This window comes from Citrus sinensis, chromosome 3 (assembly GCF_022201045.2).
Source record: "Citrus sinensis cultivar Valencia sweet orange chromosome 3, DVS_A1.0, whole genome shotgun sequence".
Classification (NCBI taxonomy): Eukaryota; Viridiplantae; Streptophyta; class Magnoliopsida; order Sapindales; family Rutaceae; genus Citrus; species Citrus sinensis.
The window spans coordinates 42,397,461-42,420,168 of record NC_068558.1 but is presented as its reverse complement, the minus strand read 5'-3'; the positions used below and the strand labels follow the sequence as shown (position 1 = coordinate 42,420,168).

Here is a 22,708-nt window from a genome sequence, read left to right as displayed (position 1 = left end):
AAAGAAGTCCCTGACTCACTGACTTTTCTTGATGAAATGACTATGCACCTTCTTAATGAAAGAAGGAGTTTTAATGCAAGATCATATTGACACCTTCAACAAGATCATTCTTGATCTTGAATGGATTGAAAATGTAAAAATAAGTGATGAAGATAAAGCTATTTTCTTGCTGAGTTATCTGCCAAAGTCTTATGAAGGCTTTGTGAATACAATGTTATTTGGCAGAACAACATTGACTCTTGAAGATGTTATGGCATCTTTGAGTTCAAAAGAGATTCAGAAGAATAATGGGTATGAAATGAGTAATGGTGATGTGCTGGTTGCCAGAATAGAAAAGAATAAAGACCAGAAGAATAAAAACTAGGGAAAAGGACATGGAAAAAAATCAAGAAAATACAGATAAGAAGAAAAAGTAAAGGAAATTCTTTTACTGCAGGAAAGAAGGACATCATATCAAGAATTACCTTAAAAAGAAAACGAAAGAGTGTCAAGAAAGATCAGGGGATACAATTTTAGCCTCCGATGATGCCTCTAATGGATACCTCGGTGCTGATTTGCTTGTAGCCTCAAATGGCAACACAAAAAGTCAGTGGGTTATAGACTCTGGTTGTTCTTTTCACTTGTGTCTTGATCGAAATTTGTTTTACAAATATGAGACTGTGGATGGTGGTAGAGTCTTGATGGGAAATAACAATGTGTATAAAATTATTGATATTGGTTCTATTAAAATCAAGATGTTTGATGAGACTATAAGAGCTCTACATGAGGTAAGACATGTTAGACAACTTAAGATACTTCTTTAAGTCTGAAAATGGTGGCTTAAAGATAATTAAAGGGATTGAGATAGTGATAGAATGGGTTAAAGAGAATGGTTTGTACGTGTTGTAAGGTTCATCAATGTCTGTTATGGAAGGAATGTCTATTGTTTCTGAAAAAGATAGAACCAAGTTATGGCATCTTAGACTTGGTCATATGAGTGTCAAAGGAATACAAGAGCTCAGTAAATAAGGGTTGGTGGGGATAAAATTCAGCAGCTTGACTTTTGTGAAAATTGTCTTTATGGCAAAGCTCACAAATCCAAGTTTAATAAGGTGCAACATATGTCGAAGCTAGCTTTGGACTATGTACATGCTGACCTTTAGGGGCTTGTACAAGTCTCATTTCTGAGTGGTGGAATGTATTTTATGTCATTGATTGATGATTACTCAAGGAATGTGTGGATTTACATACTCAAGACCGAATATCAAGCCTTGGAAAAATTTAAGGTGTAGAAAGCTTTGGTGGAGAATCAGTCTGGGCTTAAGCTTAAATGCTTAAAAAATGATAATGGCTTAGAGTTTTGTAGTAAAGAGTTTGAGGAATACTGTCAAAAACATGGAATAAAAAGGCATAAAATAGTAAGGTTCACCCCTTAGTAGAATGGTTTGGCTGAGATGATGAACAAGACATTGGTAGATAAAAAAAGATATATGTTAGTGAATTCTAAGCTTTCCAGAAACTTTTGAGCATAGGCTGTTAATACAACATGTTACTTAATTAACAGAAGCCCATCATTTGCTATTGGCTTCAAAACACTAGAGAAAATATGGTCAAGAAAGCCTGCAAATTATAAAAATCTCAGAATTTTTGAGTACCTTGCCTATCTTTATATTAATCAAGACAGGCTAGATGCAAGAGCATTGAAGGGTGTTTTTATTGGATATTATGATAGGATTAAAGGTATATAATATGGTGTAGAGAGTAAAGGAAATGTATAATCAGCAAAGATGTTGTGTTTCATGAATCTGCATTATTAAAAGAAAATGTAGAAAATGATACTGATGTGTGTGCTGATCTGATTACTAACAAACTCTCTGATATTGCCAAGATTAAGGTGGAGCTATTTGAAGATAGAGATAGTGAAAAAAAGCTATTTAGTAGTGAGGATGAGACTATGGCCAAAGTTGAGGACAATAAAGCATTAGATTTGCAACAAGTTGACTTGTAGACTTATCAATTAACTAGAGACAGAGGTAGAAGGCAAACCAAAGCCCTAGTGAGGGATAAATATGCCGATTTAATCGCTTATGCATTGTTGTGTGCTGATGATGTGGCAATTGAAGAACGTGGAAACTTTTTTGAAGTTATTGAAAGTCTGAATTGTGATAAGTGGCTTGAGGTAATGCAAGAGGAAATGGAGTCCCTGCAAAGAAGTCATACTTGGACACTTGTATCAAATCCAGGTGATAAAAGGTTAGTTAGTTGTAAGTGGATATTCAAGAAGAATGAAGGAATTACAGGGGTTGAGCCTTTAAAATTCAAAGCAAAGATTGTGGCTAGAGGGTTTGCACAGAGAGAATGTGTAGATTTTAATGAAATTTGTTCTCTTGTTGTTAAACACAGTTCCATAAGAATCTTATTAACTATGGTGGCCTTACTTGATTTGGAACTTGAGCATATAGATGTAAAAATAACATTTTTTCATGCTAATCTTAAAGAATAGATATTGATGGTTCAACATCAAGGTTTTAAGTACAAGTTAAAGGAAGATCATGTGTGTCTGCTACGTAAGTCCTTGTATAGATTTAGGTAATCCTCGAGGTAATGGAATAAAAGATTTGATAAGTGTATGATCTCAAAAGGCTATCACATAAGCAAATATGACGACTGTATTTATTTTGGTGGCTCAAATCAAAGTGGAGTTGCTTATTTGCTTCTTTATGTGGATGATATGCTAATTGCAAGTAAACACAAGTCTGAGATAAAGAGGTTGAAGAATTTGTTGAAGTCTGAATTTGAAATGAAAGATCTTGGTAATACAAAAGAGATCATTGGGATGGATATTTTAAGGGATAGAGTTGTTGGCACTTTGTTCTCGAGTTAAAAGAAATATATCAAAAAAGTTTTAGAAATGTTTGATATGCAAGATTGCAAACATATTCTAACTCTTTTTAGTCCATAGTTCAAATTATTAGCAGCTCAGTCATCTGAGATTGAGTTTCAGTTAACTGAATTCCCATATGCATAGGTTGTGGGGAATCTAATGTATGCAATGGTATGCACTAGGCCTGATACAACCTATGCAGTGAGTGTTGTTAGCAGATTCCTTAGTTGTTTAAGTAAGACTCATTAGAGTCCTGTCAAATGGATAATGAGATACCTTAAGGGCTATTCTACTTGTGGTTTGCTGTATGACAAAACTAAATGTGATACAAATGAGGTTGTAGTATTTGTAGACTCTGACTTTGCTGGAGATTTTGACAGAAGGAAGTCAACTTCAGGGTATATGTTTATGCTGAACATGTGCATGATAAGCTGGAGATCTTGACAGAAGGAAGTCAACTTCAGGGTATACATATGTGGTTCCCTTATGACTGAAAGATCTGCTTAATGAGCTGTGGTTAAATTAAAAAACAATTCAAATTAACTGTGATAATCAAAGTGCTATACAGCTGGTAAAGAACCATATGTATCATGAAAGAACATGTGAAACTCCAGTTTATCAGAGATGAGGTTGGAAAGGGAACAGTAATTGTGTCTAAGATCCACACAAGTGTGAACCCAGCTGTTGCACTTATAAAAGTGCTTCCCACTGTAAAGTTTGAATTCTATGTGAATCTAATGGGCATTTTGCGCAAACGTAACTAAATTTAGGAGTGAATTGTAGTTGATTAAAGATTTTTTTTTTGTGCTTCTTTATTGAAAAGATCAACGGAATCAACTGCAAGGTAGAGAATGTGGAGATATATGTATATGAATTTGTGGACTCAGATGGAAAATATAAAGAAGTTCAAAATCATTGTGCAGATTGACTTCAGTTGTGGCACGAATTAGTTATAATCTATTGTAAAATTTCCAGAAACATCAATACATATAGAAGCCGATGAGCAGTGCTTAATGTACAATCTCTTTCTTCTTATTTTGTTCATTAATCTGCATATAATCTGTTTTGTTGTGATCTGTGCAAAGTCTTCTATAAATCCATCTATATTTGATTAGTTGTTGATCAATAAAGTGGTTGAATTTTTCCTTTAAAACTTGGTGATTCGTGCCTCTGTTTTTGTTCTGAATTCTTATTTTAGTTTTGGTTTCTTTATTCAATTGAATTTCTTAGTTCTTAATTCGTCAAGATTCATTAGAATCAACTTGAAAAAGACTCAATAGATCCAACAATGTACATAAGCAGAAAACTCAACTATGAAATTTTAAAAGTATTTAGCATGTGCTACATAAGCGTTTTTCCTTAGCTCCTTTTAGTACTCATGGGCATTCCATAAAGGATTCCAAGTCAATCTCATTATTCAATATAATTAAAACATGGTGAGCACTAAGAAGTTGCCATAGTTGTGACATTTTCTTTATTTCTTTCCTTTTTTTTTACTAGTTAGAAGTTGATTTTAAATCAGTGTGAGTATTTGGCTCCTGGATATTAAAAAAAATGGAAAGCCACTTAGTTTCTCAACATGGTTCCTAACCATACACTATTCCAAGTTGCTACTGGTGGGACTTAGGGAACAACTCATGTTGATGTTGAAATGCAAGTTATGCAACCCAAGAGGGAGGGTGAATTAGGATTTTAAAATTTATGCAATACAATTCGCACAACAATTTAATCTATTGCCTTAATCAAATCAAAAACAGTAAATCCAATCAAGCACAATATTAAAAGAGTAAGGGAAGATAAAACAAACACAAGGATTTTTACGTGGTTCGGCTATCCCCGCCTACGTCCACGCCTCCAAGCTCACCCGGCTTGAGGATTTCACTATCCAAGTCTCCCAAGGCTTCAAATATTTACAATTGACTTCCAATGTGTCAATGGACCTTTACAATAAAAGATTATATCCCCAATCTCTTCACCCCAAGTGTTTCTCACACTTGTACACTCACAATTTGATAATAAATGAAAATTACAACAAAAACTCTCTTTAAGAGTGGATATGCAAATAATAGCTCAACAATAATTCAATCTATGATGATTTGCGTTTTGGAAGCTCAATATATTTTATATGATCTTATATTTGCTTGCATTAGTTCATAAAATGAAGTTTGAGTTGAGTTTTTATAGTTAAAGCCCTCAAAGTAGTCGTTATAGGTAAATTCCAGCGTCCAAGCGGTTAGTCGCTTAATTTATCCGGCTAGCCGCTCAGGAATAGTGATATTACCGTTATTTTTGAATTTTGGCCCAAAACTTTCTATAATTATACTACGACCCAAAATGTCATAAAACTTTGCAAATAGGTTCAATTTCAGAACTTCCTAAGAATAGTTATCTTTCCCAAACTTTTTGAAATTATGATATAGCCCCAAAGATATTATTATTTTACAAAAAGATATTTTTCAACATAGTACCCATATTTTTCAAAGTTCTCAAATTCTTTCACTTTAATCCAAAATATTCATAAATTATAGTATGGCCCAAAACATTTCAAATGTTTATAAAAACATCCAACTCCGAAATTTAATAATAATACTTATTAAAATCAAAGATTTCAAAACTTAGCATTTTAAGTCCACATTACTCAAATCCACAAAATACTTTACTTTATAAAAACAAAACCTTTTAGTTTATGAAAAATATTTAATTAAATTAATCTTTTGAGCTTCTCAAATGCTAAATCATGCATCAATTAAATCATACCGGCTTTACAAGAATTTATCACACTAATTTGTCCGTTTGAGCTCTAAACTTTATTCTTGATTTCACGGTTGTCCGTTGAGTGTCTTGAACTTGATTTCACTTGATTCACTTGCATAAATATTACCCTTCAAAAACTAGTGAAAATGTGAAATACAATATCTATTAAATCACTTAATACATATGTTTGTTATCATCAAAATTACATTATGTATAGTCCTTTAGGCTAACAAATGTGACCAAATGCAAAAAGAAATAATATTATATTAAGTTGAATGTTCAGATTAACACTTTTGTCTTTCCCCCAGGAGGATGCAAATCTAGAGTTTGAATTTCTTTAACCTCAAATATCAACAATGATATTATTTAACATGATTTTCTTGTTATTTCCTTTTAAGTGGCTACAACAGGATAGTTATGATTTATGAATGAAACATGCTCTAAGATCCCAATTCCATTTGAGATTGAAGTTGAATAGTTGTAACTAAAAAGTTATAGTGCTAAAATGTTTGATAAACACTAACTATTATAATTTGAAAGCTTAGTTGATTTGATTTTATACTTATATAATAAAAAATCTATTATATTTTTACTACTTTTGTTAAAATAATTGTTTAAAAATAATATTTACGACATATTATTAACTTTTATTTCATAATTATAATTTTTTTTACAGTAATTGTAACTTTTACACCTCCATACTAAATAGGGCTTAAAAGTCCTTTTGAATTTTTTAAAGATAATTATAATATATACCATGAATTTAGGTGAGCTTAAGCTTGCACTTGGAAAATGTAAAGATCTTTCACTCTTAATCTTGTTCAATAAATTGGAGTTCAGGCCTTAGAAAGAGAGGAGCCATAAATTGAATTGACTTGATCTCAATATGATTCATTGTTCTTCAAATTGCAGAAAATGATTCTTGTATTATATCTTTCAAGTGTACATAATATTGAGTAGATCTTTCACTGCCAATGGCATATTTTTCACTCAGTCATAAGAACGCAAGGATTTATATAACCTATATATACTAATCAATCTCTTCAATTAAAAACTTGGAAACATTTAGGAGAAACATCTAAGAAAAAAAAGCATAAGGCTGAATAAAGAGAATCATGTAAAAGACATGACAACACCCCAAAAGCAAGATAACATCAGTGTCTTCCACTTCACAATGTTTGAGAAGTCAGAAGTGGACGTGTTTGCTTTGGTAAAAGAAACTAGACATCTATGTGTACAGTAATAAAAATTCTCAGAATTTTCAGAACCCATTGGATTATGAAATAAATTATAAAAATAAGAATTGCTGCTGAAAATCAGAATTTTCCAACACCAGTGTTCCAATTTCGAAAAATCAAAACAATTAATATACAACGAGTTTTTGAATAATAAACATATAGATAGAAAGATAAAGATGTCTAGTTTAATAATCTATAAAGTTTATATATAAAACTCAATTAAAACAGCAGTCATATGACATTTAATTTGCACTATTTACGGTTTTTGTGATAACATAATAGCACTACTTCCACTCAATAGTAACATAAATCAATACGTGATCATGCTTTCACAATTTTATTAATATAATACCCGTAAAATCATTCAATCAATCACATAAAATCAAAAATAAAATCAGAAGTTCAAAGGTTTATAAATTCTTTCTTACCTTCAAAACTAAATCAAAACTAAATAATATCTTTAATGGAAAATAGAAATACAATCTAAATCTTTCCCTGCTCTTATTAAAAAACGTGAGTTTATTGTTGCTTTTGCTGTTGTAATTGTATTCTCCTCTTTATTAGCCTCTAGGGTTTTGAGAAACAAAATAGTATAGAGGAATTTTTTATAAGCCAAGTCTTTTTAATACCCTTACCCATTAAGGAATTTATTTCCTTTTTAAATAAGGTATTTAATAAATAATAAAAAGGTTAAGTAATTTGAGATTTTTTAAAAATTAAAATAAAATAAAATACCCTTAAATACATTAACCCTAAATATTACATTATATAAAATAGATTTATAATAATAATAAAAAAACAAAAACAACGGGTGTTACAGTTAAGGTGATCATATTATAGTGACGCTCGATCTGGGCTTTGAAAAAAGAATAGCAACCCAAATCAATCTCTTTTTTTTTTCCTTTTTTTAAATTATAATGTTGATTAATAAACTTTATTTTTATTTTTACTTAATATAAATACTAAATTGGATATAAATAAAAGAAAATACCACATTATAATTCTTATTCAATTCTAAAACATTGTTATATTTTTTTCTGTCTGAAGATGCAGTTTTTTTTAAATATTTTTTAGTTTTAATATTATTTTAAAATATTGTTTCAACATTTTAAAAATTTTTATAAAATAATTTAAATATTTCATAATATGATAATAATTTTATTTAAATTTTAAATTTTAAATTTATAAAAATTATTTAACAATATTTACTATCAGATAAATAAATAAAGGTTAGGATAGAGAATTCCTATATTGAGATTCTCTATTTTCACTTTACTAGATTTACTAGGAGATGAAATGAAAAATGGAAACGAAATTTTTAATATGGTGGGGGAATGGGTGGGCCTTCGAACAACCACCCCACTACGGCACTACCATCCCTAAAAGCACACAGGCTAGCGGAGAGGCGGAGAGTTGAGGCGGGCTTTGCGTGCGGTTTCTTATTTCACGCCAAATTACATAGTGACGGTCATAACCTCATCATCAAGTTCAAGTACTAGTTAAATCGGTAGAAGTTTTGCAATAGTTTTAATCCAACTCCTTTATCCTTATCATCGGTCATGACATTCGTTATATGCAAATTACTATTCTGAAATTTATGTCTGTTCTCCCTTTTAGTAATTTCGTGTTAGTTTAATTTGCGTATGTGCGTTCTTTCAGGTTCTCAGCAAGTTCATGGGTTATCGAAGAGTTCATATCCTGTTATGTCTGGCCCAAGTCAGAACAAGATTCTTATTCTTGTTTCCAGTTTTTGAAGCACTGAGAGTGTGTGTTTCAATGTTGTGATGGTGTTGCATAATCAGGTGATTTTCTATCTAATCATTTGCCCATTGCTTTGCTTGTGGAAGAAATCATCTATTTGTGATTCCCTAGGAGATGAAGAAGGATATAGAATCAAAGTATGTTGAATCTGATAACTAGATGAAAGTAGATGATTAGCTAGATTAAGAAGTACATTTAAGACAACTTGTTCGACAAGTATATTTTGGAAAACTTGAGACAGAAACTTCCGCAATATGAGCTTGTGGAAAGGTGCAGAGAGAGGGAGAGATTTTGCCTGCTGGAACTTTGCTAGGGACTTGTTGCTTGTTGGGATCCAACATGAGAAAACATATCCATCAAGTTCTGCAGTGTGAGCAGGTGCAAGGGTATGGAGAGAGGAAGACGTGCTCCTGTTAGCAGTTCGCTGGATACTTGACGCATCGTGGGTCTTGACATGGGATTTTCACTTGTGCATATCAAGGCTAGTGTTGCTGCTAAAACCAGATCTTGCATAATGTGACCACTTGGAGGTGTGAGCCTCTTATCAAAAATATTGGCAAGCAGCAGATTATACTCTCCAGATTGCAGAGATAGGAGGAGTTCCTGGGGGTGCTTCCCCATTAGCACTTCTAATGCAACAACGCCAAAACTATATACATCGCATTTCTCTGTTACCTTCGTTGAAGAAGCTAGTTCTGCAACACATAAATAATATGTGAAGAAGTTAATTAGCAAAGCATCGAGGCATTAGATTTTTGTTCTTTTTGCTAATGATTTATCTGGTCATGTCATGAAATTATTTTTGGGATACTTAGCTATATTTTTCTTTTAGGGTTTAATTAGCTATATTTTTCTTTTGGGGTTTAACACGTATGCTTTCTTTCAGGACTAAACTTTAACAAGAAAGACTAAAAAATGCCACTTTGGTTGATGAGCTATGAACCAGGATTGGTGAGGTTGGAAGTGCTGTTCATATTGCATCACATGTTAGTAGGAAAATGATGCTCACTAGTGCATAGTATAATGGTGTGGTTTGGGAATTACCTGGTGCAATATAACCATATGAACCAACTATAGCAGTGGTGTTATACTCTCCTGCTTTTAGCAGCCTAGCTGTTCCGAAATCAGAAATCTTAGGCTCAAAATCCATGTCCAGTAAAATGTTATTCCTTGATATGTCTCTGTGCACAATAGTGGGTGTAGAGTTGTGGTGCAGGTAGGATAGTGCATTTGCAACTCCTCTGACGATCTTTAACCTTATATCCCAGCTCAAAATCTCTGCTTCCTTGTTATCCAGCAGTGACTTTGCCAAGCTGCCTCTCTCTATGAATTCATATACAAAAAAAAGGTCCCCATCAAAGTAACTGATTCCATACATTTTTACAATATTCCGATGCCGAATTTCTGTTAGAGCATGCATTTCAGATTCGAAATTCTTCATCTGATATTCCTCGGATAGCTCATTTTCGTCAGGAGTATGAAGACGCTTTATGGCGAAGATGTCACCTGTCAGAAGCTTTGCTTTGTAGACGCTCCCCTGTCCACCCCTTCCGATGCAAAATTTACAGTCAAAGTTATTTGTTGCAGTGACTATATCCTTAAAATCTATTCTCTTTGTGTAGTTCCATACAGAAAATGAGCTTTTTCTTCCTAAATATTTGTCCTTTTTATCTTCACGAGCTCTTGAATAACGGTGGAAAAGGAACATTCCAAAAAGAATTAACAGAATCGTCGAAGCAGCTACTGGAATGACAATGGCAATCACCAATTTCCTTTTGTTATTTCTGTTTTGCTTCTTAGATGAAGTGTCTCTGCTGCAAGGGGTCAAACCTTTTGCATTTTCACCACATAGGCCAGGATTACCGGCCACTTCTTCAACAGAAGCTTGCAGAAAGGCCCTTGTGTTTGGGAGCGGACCTTCAAGATTGTTATATGATACATCAACATCCTGAAGGCTTACAAGATCTTCAAGGGTGGAAGGTATTGGACCTGAAAGCTGGTTGTGTGAAAGGTTCAGTACTTCCAGTTTTATCAGTTTCCCAAGCTGGGGGGATATTTCTCCTGTGATAGTATTTTGACTGAGGTCTAAGACAGACTGCAGTGCTATTAGATTCCCAAGCTGCTCTGGCATAGTCCCATTTAATCTGTTTTTACTCAGCTTCAGAAATATAAGTGCCTCACAGTCCCCAAGTTTATCTGGTATAGGTCCATCTAGATTGTTCTCTGACAAATCCAAATATTGTAGCCGCGAAAGCTTTCCAATTTCTGCAGGTATCTTATCGGAGAGTTGGTTCCTGCTCAAATTCAGTCTGATGAGAACTGAAGATCTGAAAAGCTCTGCTGGAATTTTCCCTGTCAGTTGGTTATCAGAAATGGCGAGATTCTGCAAATATGTCAAATTTCCAAGCTCTGTTGGGATACCGCCCTTTATTCTATTAGCAGATATGCGAAAGTTTGAGAGATTGGTGCACTTTCCCCAGTCTGATGTCAACATTCCAGAAAGCTGGTTGTCTCCCAAGTCAATATATTGCAGATCTGGGTATATGCCTAATGCATTCGTGATATCTCCATCCAGACGATTCTGCTCAAGCCTAACTCTGGTTAGTCCTGTGCAGTTCCAAAGACTTTCTGGAATAGGTCCCATGAGTTTATTTACATTGGCAGTTAAATAGATGAGGTTCCCACCTCTACAAATTCCTGGAGGCAGCTTTCCAGAAAAATTATTGTAGGAGAAGCTCACATTTGTTAAGAATCTGGGTCCAAAATCAACTGGAATGCTTCCTGAGAAGTTGTTGAATGAAACATATAACAGGGTGAGGCTTTGTAAGTTGGTTATTGACATGGGAAGAGTTCCTTGCAAATTATTTGAGCTCAAGTCCAACTCTTCTAACATTTTGATGTTGCCTATTTCAGGAGGAAGGGTTCCAGTAAGTTGGTTAGAAGAAAGACTTAACTTCACAAGACTGGATAAATTTCCAATGGTGGAAGGGATGGAACCATTGAAAAGGTTGTTGGCCAGTTGAAGATCAAACAGATTTGTCAAATTTCCGATTTGTTGAGGTATAGGACCTGAAAATTTGTTATCAAAAAGATACAGATACTCTAGTTTGGGGAGTAACCCAATTTCAGGTGGAAGTTTTCCTGATAGATCATTCATCTGGAGCTGCAAAGAGATGATCTCTGACCAGTTAGATAAGAGATATGGATGAATTTCACCAGATAGTTGGTTATTGGAAATCCCTAGCTCGCTGATTTGTCTTAATGAGGCCAGGGAAAGAGGCAAGGAACCTGTAAGGTTGTTAATAGAAAGTTCGAGGAAAGTGAGGTTGGTGCAGAATCCAAGTTCCTGGGGGATGCTGGAATTTAGACCTGCAGATTTTAGGTTCAAACGTTGAAGCCTCCTCAAGTTTCCTAATGAAGATGGTATCAGCCCGTGAAACAAATTCTCATGGAATTCAAGTATTTCAAGGTTTGATAGGAGCCCTATTTCATCAGGTATTGTACCGGTAAGCTTGTTTTGCCCAAGCTTCAGGTGTCGAAGCTTAGGAAATGTTTTAATTTCCCGGGCAATCTCTCCTTCAAACAAATTCTTTGTTAGGTTCAGATATTCGAGGTTTTCCAGATGAGTCAGTTGCTCTATCGGAATATGACCCATAATTAGATTATCAGAAAGATCGAGAAACATCAGCTTCGAGCATTCAGCTATAAACGAGGGAAATTTCTCCAAAAGATTATAGTCAAGCCAAAGATGTGTTAAAGATGCCATACCCTTAAACTTGACTGGGTCAGGATCCTCCAGGTAGTTAGCACCAATTCTTAGCAGCCACACGTTCTGTAGGTTGCTAAGTTGATGTGGAATTTGACCTGTGAGTGAATTATTGTAGAGAAGAAGGACTCGGAGTTCTGAAAGGTATCCAATTTCTGGAGGTATTGGATTTGTGAGATTATTGCTACTCAAATCAAGTAAGATGAGCTTTGTTGCATTCACAATTCCAGCCGGAATACTTCCTACCAAATTGTTCATATTGAGATTGAGGGCAGTGAGATTAGGAAAAGCAGAGAAGTCAAACCCGTCCAGTGTTCCGTCCAGGCCTGAATTTGCTAAGTTTATCTCAGAAATGCTGCCAACTTCATTGCACTGAATTCCATTCCAGTTGCATGGGCCACTGTTGCTGTTAATGGCAGTCCATGAAGGAAGAGATGAAGAAACTAAACTGCTTTTCCAGTTTAGCAGAGCTTCTGCTTCTTTCTGCGCAGAAATTTGAACGACAACATAGGATAAAATGAGAAAGTGAAGTGTTCTGTGTATGAATGCCCTCATGGTTGCAGTTTCTGTTTTTTGTTTCTTTGCATCATAAGTTTCATAAATAGACTAAGGGCACAATGTGGATGCAATGGTTTAAGTCTGAGTTTGTAGCTTGACTTGTATTTGTGTTTGACGTGTTCTTCATTTTTATTTGCTTTATACATCATTCTAAAATCAATGGAGCCTTTCATTGGGGCTCCATTGAGGAGAAAGTAATCTTTGCTTCTAGAGAATGAGATTGGTTGCCTATGACTTTTACAGTTTGTGCTTAGCTTTTGGCCAAATGTGAAGTGTTCTGTGTACTAATGCCGTCATGGTTGCAGTCTCTGTTTTTTGTTTCTTTGTATCAAAAGTTTCATGAGCAGACTAAGGGCATAATGTGGATGCATTGGTTTAAGTCTGAGTTCGTAGCTTGACTTGTCTTTATGTTTGACGGGTTCTTTATTTTTATTTGCTTTATACATCATCTAAAATCAATGGAGCCTTTCATTGGGGCTCCGCTGCAAAGAAAGTAATCTTTGCTTCTAGAGAATGAGATTGGTTGACAATGACTTTCAAAATTTGTGCTTAAGCTTTTGTCCAAATTTTCTTGTTGCGATGGCCCTTAGGCTGGGACATCTGCGTTGTGTTGGTTGACGGACAAATGTACTGATTGTTTCAGTTTACTCGCATTCAAAAAGTACATAAAACAGTGATTTTCTTTTCTTAAATTAGTCCCATTTGTCATTCTTACAAGCGTAAAGTATGCTGAGATATTCATTGTATTGTACAAACCCAGACACGTATGCCTGTCTTTGGTTAGAATGTATAAGCTAAAGAGAAACCTTTAGGATGCATCTTAGGAAAAAAAAAAAATACTCACCATCTCTTCATTCTTGTAAGAGTTGTCATTTAGTCGGCATTTCTGTTATCATAGAAGGGCTTGTTCTGGAATCACGCTTTGTCAATGTTTGTGAGAATGTTTCTGAAAAGTTAATCTAGATCGAGAACATAATTATTTAATAATTTCAAGGTTTTTTTTTTTTTTTTGAACATAAGTTTCCAGGCATTCTCATAGGATATGGCGAAAGAATTTATGAACTATAGACTTTGTGTTGTGACACCCGGATACTTTCTCAGAGTTCTTGTTCTTGGTAACTTTCATCTGTGATGTGAGTTTATGGGAGAAAGGGATCTGTCGTGCAAGTTCAATGGGCAACCCAATGAATGCTGCCAGGGTACAAATTTCTCCAATTAGATTTTGAAATTTCCTCTTATTTGTTTTCTTATAGTTGAATGTCAGCCTTCCTATATGCGATCAAAACCAAGTTGGTATGCCACTTCGGCCTTGGTCGGAGTGGTTGCTTGTGAGGGCAGCGGTTCAAGCCCCCACAAAAGCATTTGTGGGGGCTAACGTGCTTATTTGTTTAATATTTCAAAAATTTTCTCTCCCTCGTGCAATACGAGTGGAGTATGGACATCCCTCTTCTGTAAGGGATTATTTATCTGGGCATGTACTTCACAGAATTCAATGTAATAATATAAGTCCCAATCATGTATTTCTGATTGTAAATATCAGTGTAATATATCTGCTATAATAGCAGTTATAAATATCAGTGTAATATATCTACTATAATAATAGTTGTAAATATCTGTGTAATGCAGTAATATGATGATTAATCAGTATTAAAAAAAAACCAAGTTGGTATCTGTCAATTCACTCATCATACTTTTTTTGAGGCCACACAAGTCCTATTCATAAAGAAATTTCATAGTTTTCCAACGTTGGACTTTGATTTCGTAGTTTCATTGGTTGGTTAAAATGGGGATCAACAATATTATAGCGGGTAAGAACTGGAGCACTAATTTTGGAGGGTAGTAAATGGGATGGATTTTAGCATTCACTGTATTTTGTATCATATAAATGTAATCCGATATTTTCTAAACGGAATTTGTTGGACAAATAAAATCCCACTGAGAAGGGTGCTTGATGCGTTTCATTATAAAAATGTTAAGTGCTAAATTTTGCTTCATAATTAATCTCCCATTGCATTGTGTGTGTGCATGTGTGTGTATTATTTTTTTTTTAATATCCAATCCAGTTAATCAAACTGAATAATTTAATTTAATGATTAAGACAAAGTAAAGTGGACTTGTGTATTTAAAAACGTATCTAAATCAAACATGATCACATTTTGCCTTTTCACTTACTGGTCAGTTTTCTCTGTTTATCTTCGAAGTTAAAGTATACCCTTTACCTGAAATTCGATTTGAATTTTCTGTACTGCTAGCATAAAGATAATAATTTTTACGGAACAGTTATACCAAACATTTTTCAAAGTAATAATACTAAAGGTTGTGAATAGTCAAAGTCAACTTGCCAACTACCATAATTCGGAAAGTAATTTGTGGAATTCTGTGATGACTGGAAAAATTGCTTCGAAGTTCCAATTTCTTGCTGCAGTTTTTTTTTTTTTTTGGGAAAAAAATTAGGTTATTCTTGCTTCCAGGTTCAATTGCCGAGTCTTTGTATCGTTCTACAGAAGGAAAAACCGAAGGCCAACATGCCATATTCACACGTGTTTGAAGTTGCAAGTCAACTGAAGTGTTAAAAAAGTTTGGTGAAGGCTTATTGGTCATAAGGTAAAAATAATTATTTGAACCAACTTGATTGGAAGGAAGTTGCAAAACGAAGAAAGCAAGACACGGTTTATTATTATTATTATTATTTTTTGCCTTTTTGGGACTTTGGTGCTCACGTTTTACAAGCCTCTCCCTCCCTCTCTCTGTGGGCTATAAGAGGAGTACCAACCCCCTAGATCGACGTAGCATTTAGAAAGTCAAATAACCAAAATGACGCAAACCAGAAGGCTCTCTCTTGTTCTGTTTCACGTTCTTCTGCTCGTTTTACTTCCACTGCAGATTTCATCTTCCCCCAGAACTCAAGCAGAAGCTCTCATCAGATGGAAGACCAGCTTCGGATTTTCGCCGTCGCCGTCCCCTCTTTCTTCATGGTCACGCAACAACCTCAACAACCTCTGCAACTGGACTTCCATTGTTTGCGATTCCTCTGGAGCAGTTTCTGAAATAAACGTTTCCCGTGCAGACATCAATGCAACTCTCACAGCATTCAACTTCACCGAATTTGCAACTCTCACAAGCTTAGACCTCAGCCACAACAACATCTCTGGACCAATACCGCCTGCCATTGGCACCCTCTCCAACCTGACTTTCCTAGACTTGACCAGCAACCTTTTTGAAGGTAGCATACCTTCCGAGATGGGAGACTTGTCGGAGCTTCAGTATCTCAGTGTGTATGACAACAATCTCAATGGTGCCATCCCTTTTCAACTTAGCAGTCTTCGAAAGGTACGCTACTTAGACCTCGGTGGGAACTTCTTAGAAACTCCTGACTGGTCCAAATTTTCAAGCATGCCTTCATTGACACACCTTGGCCTTTACCTCAATGAATTGACCTTGGAATTTCCTTCATTCATATTAACTTGCCGGAACTTGACTTATCTCGACTTGTCACTGAACAAGTTGAGTGGCCTAATACCAGAGAGGCTGTTCACCAATCTGGGCAAGCTTGAGTACCTCAACCTCACCGAAAATCAATTCCAAGGAAAATTGTCACCAAATGTTTCCAAGCTCTCCAATCTCATAGACCTCCGTCTAGCAACCAACAAGTTTAGCGGTCCAATTCCTGGGGATATAGGTTCGATGTCTAACCTTCAGCTGGTTGAATTGTTTAACAATTCGTTTACAGGGCAGATTCCGTCTTCCTTAGGCCAACTCAAAAACCTTCAACATCTTGATCTTCGAATGAACGCCTTAAATTACACCATACCTCCTGAGCTTGGCCTCTGTACAAACCTTTCATACTTGGCTTTAGCTGTGAATCAACTCAGTGGGGGGTTGCCTTTGTCACTGTCAAATCTATCCAAATTAAATGATTTGGGCTTGTCTGACAATTTTCTCTCTGGTGAGATCTCAGCTAATCTCATTGGTAATTGGACTGAATTGGAGTCATTGCAAATTCAAAACAATTCCTTCATGGGGAACATTCCACCAGAAATTGGCCTACTGACAAAGCTCCAGTACCTTTTCCTGTATAGGAACAACTTCTCTGGTCCTATTCCTTCAGAGATAGAAAAGTTGACTAGTCTTGAAAATTTAGACCTTTCTGGAAACCAGCTTTCGGGTACAATTCCCCCAACATTGTGGAATCTGACGAACCTTCTGAGCTTGCAACTTTTCTCCAATAATCTCAGTGGTACAATTCCACCTGAGATTGGAAGTATGGCTTCATTGGTAGCTTTTGATGTCAATACAAACCAACTGCACGGAGAATTGCCGGAGAACATTTCTCGCCTTGTTAAGCTAAACAAATTCTCTGTGTTCACTAATAACTTCTCTGGCAGCATTCCTGGCGATTTTGGAAAGTTCAGTCCTTCCTTGATAAATGTTAGCTTTTCTAACAACAGCTTCTCTGGAGAACTGCCACATGAATTGTGCAGTGGTTTCGCTCTTGAAGAATTGACGGTGAATGGCAACAACTTTACAGGGTCATTACCAGCTTGCTTGCGGAATTGTTCGAATCTGAACAGAGTTCGTTTTGATGGGAACCAATTCACTGGCAATATTACGAAGGCATTTGGAGTTCATCCAAGACTTGATTTCATCAGACTAAGCGGCAATCAGTTTGTTGGTGAAATTTCACCTGACTGGGGAGAATGCAGAAATCTCAGTAATCTGCAGTTAGACAGAAATAGAATTTCTGGAGGCATCCCTGCTGAGCTTGGGAATTTGACCCGCTTGGGCGTTCTAAGCCTAGACTCAAATGAACTCACAGGGAAAATTCCTACTGATCTAGGAAAATTAGTCAAGTTGTTCAGTCTCAATTTGAGCAACAACCACTTGACAGGAGAGATCCCTAAGAGTATAAGCAATTTAACTGAGCTCGCATATCTGGATTTGTCAAATAACAAATTGACAGGAGATGTCCCTCAAGAGCTTGGGAGATTTGATAAATTATTGAGCTTGAACCTGAGCCACAATGATTTATCAGGAGAAATACCATCGAAGCTTGGCAATTTGTTCGTATTGCAGTACATGTTGGATCTCAGCAGCAATTTACTCTCTGGAACAATCCCTCAAGAGCTGGGAAAGCTTACATCACTGGAGATTCTCAATTTGTCGCGTAACCAGCTGTCAGGGAGAATTCCAGCATCATTATCCAGCATGATTAGTCTACGTTCAGTGGACTTCTCAGATAACGAGTTAACAGGTCCAATTCCAAGCGGCAGCGTATTTCAGAACGCATCTGCAGAAGCTTTTGTCGGGAACTCAGGTTTGTGTGGAGACGCAGCAGGGTTAGATCCTTGCAGTCGTATACAATCTTCTGGTAAATCCACAAACAATAAAAGGAAGGTTCTTATTGGTGTCATTGTCCCTGTATGTGGCCTATTACTTCTTGCAACAATTGTTGCTGTAGTTTTCATATATCGTAGCAAAATCAAACTCCTTGATGAGGAGACAAAAAGTAGTAAAAAGAGTAATGCTTCTGAGTCATTGATATGGGAGAGAGAAGGAAAGTTCACTTTTGGGGATATTGCGAAGGCCACAGAGGATTTTAACGAGAAGTACTGCATCGGTAAAGGAGGATTTGGAAGCGTTTACAAGGCGGTACTACCAACAAGTCAAGTTGTTGCAGTTAAAAAGCTTCATATGTCAGACTCCAGTGATATTCCCTTGATGAATCGCCACAGTTTTGAGAATGAAATACGCATGTTGACAGATATTAGGCACAGAAATATTATCAAGCTAAATGGATTTTGTTCCAGGGGAGGATGTATGTACTTGGTTTATGAATATGTTGAGAGAGGTAGTCTGGCAAAAGTTTTGTATGGGTTGGAAGGGGAAGAAGCGTTGGACTGGGCTGCAAGGTTGAAGATTGTGCAAGGAGTGGCTCATGCTGTTGCTTATTTGCACCACGACTGCTCTCCACCTATTGTGCACCGGGACATATCTTTGAATAACATCTTGCTCGAGTCAGAGTTTGTACCACGGCTCTCAGATTTTGGCACTGCAAGACTGTTGAATCCAGATTCCTCCAACTGGACGTCAGTTGTTGGGTCCTATGGCTACATGGCTCCTGGTAAGCTAACAATTTCCTTACTGCATTTTTGTTATAGTCTCTGAAAGCACTTTATATAAAAAAAAATAGCTCTTATTAGACAAAGTTAACATTATCTTAATTCATTTGATATATTTAAAGTACACATGGCCTGTACAAAAGGGTATGATTTTGTGCATACATTTCCAGGAACAATTTCCTGGACAATAGGTTTTCTTCATGTAATGGTGTTGTCTCATGCTGTTATCCGGGGAGATTTTGTTGATTTAAATAGTTAGAAGCTAGTGAGTGCCCCTGTTGATGAAACATTTTGTTAATTTGATTGGATTTCTAAATTTCTTTTAATGTGCAGAGCTGGCAGTCACAATGCGGGTCACAGATAAATGTGATGTTTTTAGTTTTGGGGTGGTAGCACTGGAGGTTATGATGGGAAGGCACCCAGGAGAACTCATAACTTCGCTATCAGGGGAATTGTTTCTCAAGGATGTGCTAGACCAGCGTCTTCCACCTCCGACAGGCCAATTAGCAGAAGCAGTGGTGCTCACGATCAACGTAGCCTTAGCATGCACAAGTACCACTCCAGACACACGACCTAGTATGCGTTTTGTGGCACAAGAATTATCAGCAAAAACCCAGGCTTACCTGCCGGAGCCACTTGACACAATGAGAATTAGCAAACTCAGAAGCCTTCAAAAGTAGAACACGATTGTGATTTTGGACAAGCAGGCTTTCGTCAACTCTTGTGTTTCCATAATGCCTGTACAATAGGAATATTGGTTTTTAATGCCCTAGATGTGTAAAATCCTTGGCTTTTTACTTAAAGTTATTCATTACCACTATTCATGTACATAAGCAGAAAACTTATTCTTTGCTTGGTAGAAAAACTCAACTACGAAATTTTGAAAGTATTCAGCATGTGCTGCATAAGCGTTTTTCCTTTAGCAGGGGCATTCCAAAAAGGATTCCAAGTCAATCTCATTATTCAATATGATTAAAACCATGGCGAGCACTAAGAACTTGCCTATATTTATGACCTTTTCTTTCTTTCCTTTTTTTTTTTTTTTTTGACTGGTCAGAAGTTGACTTTGAATCAGTGTGAGTATTTGGCTCCTCGATAATTTTTATTTTTATTTTTAAAATAGGGAAGCCACTTAATTTCTCAACATGGTTCCTAACCATACACCATTCAAGGCTGCTGCTGGTGGGACTGAGGGAACAGCTCATGCTGATGTGACCAAATGCGAAAAGAAATAGTATTATGTTAAATTGAATGTTCATATTAACTCTCTCTTCTTTCCCCACAAGGATGCAGATCTAGAGCTTGGATTTCTTTAGCCTCAAGTATCAAATGTGATATTGTTTAAAATGATTTTCTTGTTATTTCGTTTTAAGTGGGTACAACAGGATAATTATGGTCTATTAATAAAACATATTCTAAAATATTATTTGAAATTGAAGTTGAATAACTGTAACTAACAGTATTAAAATGTTTGATAAACATTAGTTACTATAATTTAAAAGCTTAGTTGATTTGATTTTATACTTATATAATAAAAAAATTATTATATTTTTATTACTTTTGTCTAGATTATTATTTAAAAACTATATTTACGATATACTATTAATTTTTATTTCATAATTACAAATTTTTTTCTACAATAATTGTAACTTTTACACATTGATACTAAACAAGGTTTAAAAGTCCTTTTGAATTTCTGAAAGATAATTGTAATATATACCATGGATTTAGGTGAGCTTAAGCCTGCACCTGAAAAATATGGAGATCTTTCGCCCTTCATCTTGTTCAGTAAATTGGAGTTCAGGCCTTAGAAAAGAGAGGAGCTATAAATTGAATTGACTTCATCTCGATATGATTCATTGTTCTTCAAATTGCAGAAAATGGTTCTTATTTTATATCTTTCAAGTGTACAAAATATTTAATGGATCTTTCACTGCCAGTGGCACATTTTTCATTCATAGTCATAAGAACGCAAGGATTTATATAACCTACATACACTAATCAATCCCTTCAATTAAAAACTTGGAAACATTTAGGAGAAACATCCAAGAAAAAGCAGCATAAGGCCGCATAGAGAATCATGTAAAAGACATGACAGCACCGACTTATTCTTGCTTCCAGGCTCAATTACCAATTTTTTTTATATCATTTTACAGAAGGGAAAACAAAGCCTCGATTGAGGGCAGAAGTCAATTAAATTTCCACAATTCAAAGTATCAAAGTTGTTACAACTCTCCTCCTCTCATCTTAAAAGAATTTCGTCCTCGAAAGTCATTATTGATCATTTATAAGATTAAAGGAATCGTCATTGAATTTATAACAAAGCTCAAAACTCAGCAATCGAGTTAATCAATAGACAATCTTAGAACAAAGCTCAAAATCCTGCTTAAACAATCCGTTCGTACATACCTAAATACATATTCCCACGACCTTACAAACCCCCCATTAATCCTTTAAGAAAAGTTTTTCGTCAATCACCTCATAATCAGCCCTGCTTGCACGAATTCATTAACTTAACAGAGATCACACACCCTTTTTTTTTTTTTTTTTTTTGAAAATGAAAGTTCATGCATCTTTTCAAAAGCGTGATACAAATTCGTGAAAATTGAATCATAGTCATTTTCAATAAACAGTTTTTCAAACAAACATTTTAATGTCTACTTTGACAATAAAAAGCTTTTGATAAAAACTTCAAAACATAAATGCACGTAAGGTGAAATAATACATTATCAATCGAAAGTCTCCATAAACTTTTGAATTCTAAAACTCATCAAAGAATCACGTTTTTGCAAACATCACAATAAAGTCATTGATCCCGCATGCCTACTTCGAAATCCTTGGCTAGAATGGTAGGATTAATATCTAAATATATAACTCCAATAATAAACAACTTGAGTCTCGTTCCAATGATCAAATAATAAATGCCTCAATAACTGAACCTAAAAAATCATAGGATCAGTTCCATAACAGAACATACATACCTTAGTCTTCAATTTTTAATAAGGTATTTCCTTAATAGAACAATCTAAGATTTTACAGAGAGATCATAAGATTTTTTTAAGAAAATTAAAATTTTTGTAGCTCGATTCTTCCCAAAACTATTGAAAATAATTCTCATCCCAGACCTCATCAAATCTATTAAAAGGTTTTCTGTTTGAATATATTTGCTTTAAAAATATAAAATAATTTATTTTTTATCATAAAATCATGAAAATTGTCATAAACATACTAGAAATATAGACAAATAATTATTCCAAATTTCATAATTTTTTAAGAACTCTAGATATAATGAAAAAGTCTCAAAATTCATGTTTTTAGTTAGAAACAGAAATTCCCAGAATTTCAGACTTCAATTTAAAAATCATGACAAATTGCATTCATGTCCAATTTCATTGAAACAAGTTTCAAAACATTATTTTAGATGTCTTGTTTAATATAAAAAAAAAAAATCTAAACTCAAAATCAATGTGTATGAATTTCTACGAATTTCAAAACAACCCTCTTCGGCACAATTCTCTATAAATTCTTAGTTACTAACACTCTTGTCTAAACAAGCTTCACTCTAGATCATCAAAGACGACTAATTAGCAAAATACGAGGTTATAGGCCTCAAACCTAACTTTAACCTCAATAGGCAGACAAGTATTTT

General features: G+C 35.1%; 2 protein-coding genes and 1 long non-coding RNA gene across 5 annotated transcripts; 2 read left to right on the top strand and 1 right to left on the bottom strand.

Annotated features, from left to right (window-relative positions):
• The first annotated feature begins 8,136 nt into the window (after window positions 1-8,136).
• On the top strand, window positions 8,137-11,678 carry LOC107177249 (uncharacterized). Of its 3 annotated transcripts, none has more exons than XR_008053015.1 (4): window positions 8,137-8,362; window positions 8,515-8,657; window positions 8,854-11,429; window positions 11,530-11,678. It is a non-coding gene; the product is annotated as an uncharacterized LOC107177249 (long non-coding RNA). The 3 variants fall into 3 exon arrangements; XR_008053014.1 differs by having other exon boundaries at window positions 8,140-8,362; window positions 9,503-11,429; XR_008053013.1 differs by having other exon boundaries at window positions 8,138-8,362; window positions 8,515-11,429.
• LOC102612368 (MDIS1-interacting receptor like kinase 2-like) lies at window positions 8,926-12,959 on the bottom strand. The gene is made up of 2 exons (XM_015530726.3): window positions 9,661-12,959; window positions 8,926-9,311 (listed from the first exon to the last, which is right to left on the bottom strand). The coding sequence occupies exons 1-2, from the start codon at window positions 12,935-12,937 to the stop codon at window positions 8,926-8,928; spliced, it is 3,663 nt and encodes a 1,220-aa protein (XP_015386212.2). The 5' UTR covers window positions 12,938-12,959.
• Window positions 12,960-15,674: 2,715 nt separating this feature from the next.
• On the top strand, window positions 15,675-19,948 carry LOC102619600 (MDIS1-interacting receptor like kinase 2-like). The gene is made up of 2 exons (XM_052436924.1): window positions 15,675-19,061; window positions 19,393-19,948. Exons 1-2 carry the CDS (start codon window positions 15,755-15,757, stop codon window positions 19,737-19,739), a joined length of 3,654 nt encoding a protein of 1,217 aa, XP_052292884.1. The 5' UTR covers window positions 15,675-15,754; the 3' UTR covers window positions 19,740-19,948.
• Window positions 19,949-22,708: the final 2,760 nt, after the last annotated feature.

Coding starts and splice junctions, on each gene's coding strand:
- LOC102612368 (XM_015530726.3), bottom strand. CDS start 12,937: ATGAGGGCATTCATACACAGAACACTTCACTTTCTCATTTTATCCTAT. Junction 9,312..9,660: donor ATATGGTTATATTGCACCAG/GTAATTCCCAAA, acceptor TATGTGTTGCAG/AACTAGCTTCTTCAACGAAG.
- LOC102619600 (XM_052436924.1), top strand. CDS start 15,755: ATGACGCAAACCAGAAGGCTCTCTCTTGTTCTGTTTCACGTTCTTCTG. Junction 19,062..19,392: donor CTATGGCTACATGGCTCCTG/GTAAGCTAACAA, acceptor TTTAATGTGCAG/AGCTGGCAGTCACAATGCGG.